The sequence below is a fragment of the Corylus avellana genome, chromosome 8 (genome assembly GCF_965113065.1).
Source record: "Corylus avellana chromosome 8, dhCorAvel1.hap1.2, whole genome shotgun sequence".
NCBI lineage: Eukaryota > Viridiplantae > Streptophyta > Magnoliopsida > Fagales > Betulaceae > Corylus > Corylus avellana.
Window position 1 is genome coordinate 21,010,552 of NC_142497.1, and position 7,691 is coordinate 21,018,242.

At 38.3% G+C, this 7,691-nt stretch overlaps 2 protein-coding genes and 1 pseudogene across 2 annotated transcripts; 2 read left to right on the top strand and 1 right to left on the bottom strand.

Annotated features, from left to right (window-relative positions):
• The first annotated feature begins 1,269 nt into the window (after positions 1-1,269).
• Positions 1,270-2,041, top strand: LOC132177822 (18.5 kDa class I heat shock protein-like). Its single transcript, XM_088518937.1, has one exon. The coding sequence runs from the start codon at positions 1,465-1,467 to the stop codon at positions 1,906-1,908; it is 444 nt and encodes a 147-aa protein (XP_088375063.1). The 5' UTR covers positions 1,270-1,464; the 3' UTR covers positions 1,909-2,041.
• Positions 2,042-4,195: 2,154 nt separating this feature from the next.
• LOC132164372 (UDP-glycosyltransferase 76E2) lies at positions 4,196-5,859 on the top strand. The gene is made up of 2 exons (XM_059574876.2): positions 4,196-4,757; positions 4,861-5,859. Exons 1-2 carry the CDS (start codon positions 4,283-4,285, stop codon positions 5,727-5,729), a joined length of 1,344 nt encoding a protein of 447 aa, XP_059430859.2. The 5' UTR covers positions 4,196-4,282; the 3' UTR covers positions 5,730-5,859.
• A 1,012-nt stretch (positions 5,860-6,871) lies between these two features.
• LOC132164011 (18.5 kDa class I heat shock protein-like) lies at positions 6,872-7,524 on the bottom strand (annotated as a pseudogene).
• Between the last annotated feature and the right edge of the window lie 167 nt (positions 7,525-7,691).

Genomic DNA, 7,691 nt, shown 5'->3' on the forward strand with positions numbered 1-7,691 from the left:
TTCACTTCCTCCTCCTTCAGAAGGAGGAAGTGAAGGTCGAGATCATTTTCATGGCTTTACACGAAGACTTTCTCTGATGGGACGTCCATTTTTGGCTCCTATTTCATGTGACCCTAATACATGCACAAAATGAGTACCAAATTAAAGGAAAAATGATAAACTAGTACGACGAATTTCAAGGTACAAATAATCAAATATAAAATATAATTTTTGACATGATTCAACTTTAATCATATATATATATATATGTGTGTGTGTGTTAGTTACTAGGACAGTTTCTCATACCGAAATATCAATCATAGATAAGTACTACCGAAAAGAAGTATCAAATAAAAAAAATAAGAAGATTAGAGTTTGATGAAGTGGACAGATTCTGAATTTCAATGTTTAAGTTAATAAATATTTTAAAAAATAATTCAAAATGAAAATTTGGGAAGAGATAAAAAAAAAAATAATAATTTTACTTGTACGTGGATTGTCTCTTGCTCTCAAGTGCTCACCACTTGAGATCCGAGGCTCGTGGATTGGTTATAAAAATGGCCAAATGACACGAAAATGACTAGATTGTGCAAAAGTGGTGTGATAGTGGATCTTGTGTTTCAACTATTGAGTGAACTCGGGTTAGTGAGCGGTATCTCGGTTATGTGGACTTGCTGGCCCATAAGTCCAACATAATCAATAAACGCTAATCAAAGTTATCATCAAAATTGCCCTAATCATTTAAAAAAACTCAAATTTGTCTAGGTACGTACAAAGCCTCAAAAATAAATAAATAAATAAACAATCTGTCTAGGTACACAATTAATATGAGACTAAATACCCAAACAACCTTTTTTACAATGTGCCCACATAACATGATATTGACTTAACCAAACCATCAATGTAAAGAACAAATAATTAGTTTTTATCAAAGCATCTTTGCAATTTTTTTTTTTTAATCAAAACATCTTTGCAATTAAAATGATATAATCATCTCGATCTATTAGCTCGTTCAAGGAATTGTTAGAACCACCTTCCCAACAAAGTACTTGGTGCCTTGAGTGCTGAAAAGATGTTTAAGAAATATCATGAACAAAAAAAAAAACAAAAAAAACAAATCTATATGCTTAAAAGAACTCTATGGTCAGAAAATAAAATATTAAATAATAATAATATTTGTTTTTAAAAGTAACAGGACCAATAAAAGGTAACGGGGGCATAACGAATATCAAACCCAAAGTTCCAGGCCTAACATGAAAACAAATTCCGGTCAAGATTCCTCGTGAAAACCCACGATTGTTCACGAATGTTCTAGCAAGTCTCACGAAAATACTAGAATGGTCCTCTGATAACATTAAATACCCAATCTATCCCTCCTCCGGCAAATCACAGAGTACGAATAGCAATTCGAAGAAGCTTTCTCATCAACCACACAATCCTAATTTCTTTTACAGTCTTTCGTCGAACATCAAAATCGCAGCGAGAATGTCGATCATCCCAAGTTTCTTCGGTGGCCGACAAAGCAGCGTCTTCAACCCCTTCAAGGATTTCCCGTTCCCCACATTTTCCGAACTTTCTCAGGAAAATTCTGCGTTTGTGAACACCAAAATCGACTGGAAGGAGACCCCAAAAGCCCACGTGTTCAAGGCGGATCTTCCGGGGCTGAAGAAGGAGGAAGTGAAGGTGGAGATCGAAGACAACAGAGTGCTCCAGATCAGCGGAGAGACGAATGTGGAGAAGGAAGACAAGAACGACACGTGGCATAGGGTGGAGCGCAGCAGCGGGAAGTTCATGAGGAGGTTGAGGCTGCCGGAGAATGCGAAGATGGAGGAGGTGAAGGCGTCCATGGAGAATGGGGTTCTTACGATCACTGTTCCCAAAGAGGAGGTGAAGAAGCCCGAGGTGAAATCCATTGAAATTTCTGGTTGAATGAAGCAATTGTTGTATGATTGCTTTATTGGAAAGTCTTGTCGTCTTTGTTTGAATGTAAACTAGTAAATACAGAAGTTTACCTTGTAATCTTTTCCTCTTCTCTGTTTGTATACAACCACTTGTTATAATTTGACATATCTCCCATACTGAGCAATCCTTGATGGAAACCGAAGATGTTAATAGAATTTGATTTTGCCCAAAGATGCAATGCTTATGAAAGTCGAGCAATTTTGTTGTTTTGGTTACAAAGCAAAGGATTTGATAATGTTAATCGTGCCTCACCATCAAAATCTTCATTACGCCTTGCTGTTAATTGCATTAAAGCACACATCTTGATGGGCTAAATGTCAAAACTATTTTCACCATCAAATTTTGCTAAAACCATCATGCAGAAAAGGACTTGAGCTCTAATAATTTACTGAGATAAAATAATTTTTGGCTCCCAATTATGTAGAAAAAAATAGGATAAAAATAACACAATCATATAGAACACCAAAGATTTAACGTAGTTCAACAAGCCTTAATACACTTAAAACCTCACACTTAGCCTTATTTAATCAAATAGGGGTGACCAAACCACCCGCTGCTTGTATTAATTAGTTGTATATATAAACAATTATAACGTGATGAATAATTGACATTTGAAAAACTAAATCATAAACTACACACTGAACATTTAAAAGAATAGAAGTTTTCAGCTCAACACATTCAAAACATTTACTTATATCATGAAAATTTCAGTGATAGGTGGACTTAGGCTGCTTCTTCGAAGGGGCTGTTTTCTGTTAGGTCAGCTCATGAATTAGCCTCTTAGGATTTGGCTTCCCGTTCTTCTCTTCTATCTCCTGAAGATTGGTCATGTCTTTGGGGTTTGAAGTTGCAGCATAGGTTAAAACATCTTCTTTTGAAGTTGGCGTGGAATATTCTTCTTGTGCGTGCTTCTTTGGCCAGATTTGTTAACTCATTTGATCTAGATCCTTGGTGTTGCCCGTTTTGCAAAGGCCCTCAAGAATCTCTCTCTCACATTATGCTTGAGTGCTCCTTTGCTAAGATTTTATGGAGGAGCTCTCCATGGCCACTTCTTACTGATGCTTTTTGTGAGCAGCCTTTTGCAGATTGGATTGTGGCTATTTTGAGGCCTCATCAGAAGCTTGCAATTCCCATTTAGGAAGTTCGCAAGTTCCAACTTCATGCTGCCATCACCATGGACCATATATAGTTTTCCAGGAACCAGCTTGTCCATCAAGCTCTAAACCCATCCCCTTTGCAGTCTCTCTTTCTGATTGCTTATACCACAGCGGATCATTGTAATGCATGGACTGATTCCACTTTGTCCTCCATTTGGTCTCCTCTTCTGCCAGGTACCACCAAGGCAAATTTTGATGTGGCTTTGTCTTTAGATTTTGCAATGGCTGCCACAGTGGTAATTAAGTGATTCAAATGGTAACATCATTGAAGCTGCTACTAAGAAAATTCTTACGAAGGATGTCGCCTTAGGTGAAGCTCATGCAGCCCTTTTGGCGGTTCATACTGCAGTTTCTTGTGGTGCTTACTCTCTCATCCTTGAAGGGGATGCCCTCAATGCAGTCCTTGCTATTCAACAGCCCCAGCTGTTTGTGGGTTGGAATTTTTCTAATGTTGTTTATGATATTTCTTTGTATTTACATTCATTCTTTAGCTAGAAGGCTGAGAAAGTTTCTAGGAGTGCTAACTTTAGAGCACATTGTTTGACTAAATTGGCCGCTTTTCACTTAGTGTTTGGAAGCATTTTCATAGGATCATCCATTATCTCGTCCATCCGGATCTAAGAGCGGTAAAGATCCCCTTCTTAATTAAAAAAAAAAAAAAAAAAAAAAAAAAAAAAGCTGAAAAAATGCAGCTGTCATTATCTTCGATAGACGTCGACTTTGACTTCGTATATTCTTGAATATAATGATTTGTATTTATTTACCATGATGGTTAACACGTGATGGCTTAAAACTAAAATTTTTTTTTTTAAAAAAATCCAAGTGGGAGAGCACAGCTGAGCAGACTTCGAATGAAGGCTAAAACTCTTAAAAGCCAAAACAAAAATTCAGCTGGTCCAACTCCATCGACAAGACTTGACTTTTCTAAGTTAAACCAGACCGACAGCTAAACATGTTGTCATATATTAATATATGGGGTTCTCTCACTTCTCTGTCATTACTGAGAAAGCACAAGCAGCCAAGGTTGCCTCGATTTCCATACTTTCTTAACTCTTTATATATGTATATATCCAGTTGATGCCTCCACCACTAACCTTCGTCATTGCATACGCTATCAAGATTCAGATCTTTCCCATCTATTTTCAACCCTAAACACTCTCTGTGTCTGCGAGACAGAAATTTCAATGGAAGAGCAAGGAAAGAGACGTCTCCGGCGGGTGGTGCTAGTGCCAGGGCCATTCCAAGGCCACATAAACCCAATGCTTCAGCTGGGCAGCATCCTCCACTCCAATGGCTTCTCTATCACCGTCGTTCACACCCAATACAACTCCCCCGATCCTTCAACCCACCCAGATTTCAGCTTTCTTCCTTTGCCAGATTCCTCATCCGCCTTAACCGGCGAGTTCATACCTTTTGCATTGCAGCTTAACATCAATTCCGAAGCTCGTTTCAAGGAATGCTTGGCTGGAGTGATGAGGCAACTGGGCCCGGGCGATGGAATCGCCTGCATCATCTACGATGAGATCATGTACTTCTCCCAAGCAGCGGCGATGGATCTCAAGCTTCCAAGCATCGTCTTACGCACTGGTTGCGCTGCCATTTCTCTAACTCGTGATGTCCTTTTCCAGCTCAGTGCTGAAGGCCACATTCCCTTCCCAGGTAAACTGTATATATAATTAGATTGAAATCTAAATTATCTTCTTGCGGTTAAATTATCATAACCCATCAAACTAATCACTTAAAAAACTTTTTTGTATTACAGAATCTAAGTCGAACGATCCAGTTCCAAAGCTTTATCCACTTAGGTTCAAGAATCTACCTATTATGGAAAAATTAGAAAACTTTTTGCAACTATTGAGTAAAGCTTCCAACATTGGAACATCTTCCGCCATCATTTATAATACAATTGATTGCCTTGAAAATTCGTCATTGGCAAAGGTTCAACAACAATGTCAAGTTCCAACTTTTGCAATAGGCCCAATGCATAGGTTTGCCTCGGCCTCCTATAGTAGCTTATTGGAAGAGGACAGTAGCTGCTTGGCATGGCTTGATAAACAAAGTTCTAGCTCGGTCATTTATGTAAGCTTGGGAAGCTCGACATACATGGACGCCAAAGAGCTAGTTGAGATGGCTTGGGGGCTAGCAAACAGCCAGCAACCTTTCTTGTGGGTGGTTCGGCCAGGCTCAGTTTTTGGTGCAGAATGGATTGAGGTATTACCCGAAAGTTTTAAAAAAAACATTGGCGAGAGGGGTTATATTGTGAAATGGGCTCCCCAAAAGAAAATTTTGTCGCACAGTGCAGTAGGAGGGTTTATGAGCCATTGTGGATGGAATTCAACGCTGGAGAGTATTTGCGAAGGAATTCCAATGATATGCAGACCGTGTTATGGGGACCAAGGAGTGAATACAAGATATGTAAGCCATATATGGAGAGTAGGCATGGAATTGGAGGGTGAATTGGAGAGAGATGAGATAGAGAGAGCCATAAGAAAACTTATGGTTGATGAAGAAGGGAAGGAGATGCAGATGAGGGGCAAGAATTTGAAGGAGAGAATCGAAGTTTGCACTAAAGAAGATGGTTCTTCCTACAATTCCTTGAAGGAGCTAATAAAGATGATCATGTCATGTTAATTTAAAAAATGCTTTGATCGAAACTATTTATTTATTTATTTTCTTGTGGAGGGATGATATTTCTGTGAAGTATGGCACACTAGTTTATCATTCCTTACTCTTCTACGTAGAGTATTTATTTATTTATTCTATTTAATGTGGTAAGTAATAGAAAAGCGCTAGACTTATAACTTTTTTATAACTTGTTGATAAGTGTTGTAATCTAATTGTGAGTATTAAATTATTTTTAGTGGCTGACTTGACTTCAATAACATGTTGACACGTATTAGCAAGTTATATATATATAACTAAAAAACACTTAACTTACCATGTCTGCCCCCCCAAGGCCATTCTAAGTCAATTCCACCATTGAAGTCAACCCTAATCTTTTGCTCTAATAGATCGTTGAGTATGCAAAGGATCTATCAAGCTATTCTATGGAGAGCCCATCGCACCACCACGAACATGGGGTCTTTGTCCCCTTGAGGATGGCCAACCAACCCACCACGCCACCAAACTAAGCTTTCACACGAGGGTGCGTTTAATGTCCTGACTAAAAATTTGTTTGAAATTGCGTATGAAAAATAGAGTTTTTAAATAAAAAAAATATTTTTTTTGTAAAAACTTATTTTTAATCTTTTACCAAAAATAAGTTTTGACTATTTTTAGGCTTTTTAGACCCTTAAAAAAGCTTTTACTTTTTTACGAAACGAATATATATATTTTTTTTCAAACAGATTTTTTAAGTATTAAACGCACTTTTATGCCTCTTAAACATAATCACAAATAAACCCTAAATTAATAAGTCGATAAATAGAATATTCACTTATTCCATGTGTCGTACACAGTAGAAATTGACATTTAGTAAAAGCTCCTTTTCTTTTATAGTTGCTCTACTATCTTATTGTAAAATAATGCCGCTTCCTATAGATTGTTTGAAACCATTCCCATTCCCGGTGATCCAAAAAAAAAAAAAAAAAAAAAAAGTCGATCAAGAGAATGTAATGGGTTCCAAGCCGAGAATGTAATGGGCCAGTGAGAGGCAAAAGTAGGCCCAAATCACGAAACATACCCAATAAAAGTTAATCACACTGAAACCATCGTGACACAGATCATTGACATTTATTAATCAATTTTATTTATTTATTTCAGGACCATAACAATCCAACGGATACAATGTTCAACCATAAATTTCAATGGATTTCACCTCAGGCTTCTTCACCTCCTCCTTGGGAACAGTGACAGTAAGAACCCCGTTCTCTATGGACGCCTTCACCTCCTCCAACTTCACATTCTCCGGCAGCCTGAACCTCCTCGTGAACTTTCCGCTGCTACGCTCCACCCTATGCCACGTGTCGTTCTTGTCCTCCTTCTCCACAATCCTCTCTCAGCTGATCTGGAGCACTCTGTCTTCTTCGATCTCGACCTTCACTTCCTCCATCTTCAGCCTTGGAAGATCGGCCTTGAACACGTGGGATTCTGGGGTCTCCTTCCAGTCGATTCTGGTGTTCACAAACCCAGAATTTTCCTGAGAAAGTTTGGGAAATGTGGGGAACGGGAAATCCTTGAAGGGGTCGAAGATGCTGCTTCGTCGGCCACCAAAGAAACTTGGTATGATCGACATTCTCGCTGCGATTTTGATGTTCGAGGAAAGACTGTAAAAGAAATTAAGATTGTGTGGTTGATGAGAGGGCTTCTTCAAATTGCTGTTAGTACTCGGAGTTGGTTGTTTGCTGGAGGAAGGATAGGTTGGGTATTTAAAGTGATGAAAGGACCATTCTAGTATTTTTGGGAGAAAAGAAAAAATGCATTTGCTAGAACGTTCCTGACCTATTGTTTTCATGAGTCGTCTAGACCGGAGTTTCTGTTAGACTTGTAACTATGTGCTGGTTTGGCAATGGAAGTCCACAATTTTTTTGTTTTTTGTTTTTGTTTTTTTGTTTTTTTTTAACTCACAAATATTCTTAGAAAAATCACATTAAT

Excerpts from the sequence above, each read along its gene's own strand:
- LOC132177822 (XM_088518937.1), top strand. The coding sequence starts at position 1,465 with ATGTCGATCATCCCAAGTTTCTTCGGTGGCCGACAAAGCAGCGTCTTC.
- LOC132164372 (XM_059574876.2), top strand. The coding sequence starts at position 4,283 with ATGGAAGAGCAAGGAAAGAGACGTCTCCGGCGGGTGGTGCTAGTGCCA. Across the intron at positions 4,758-4,860 it reads AGGCCACATTCCCTTCCCAG|AATCTAAGTCGAACGATCCA; the intron begins GTAAACTGTATA and ends TTTGTATTACAG.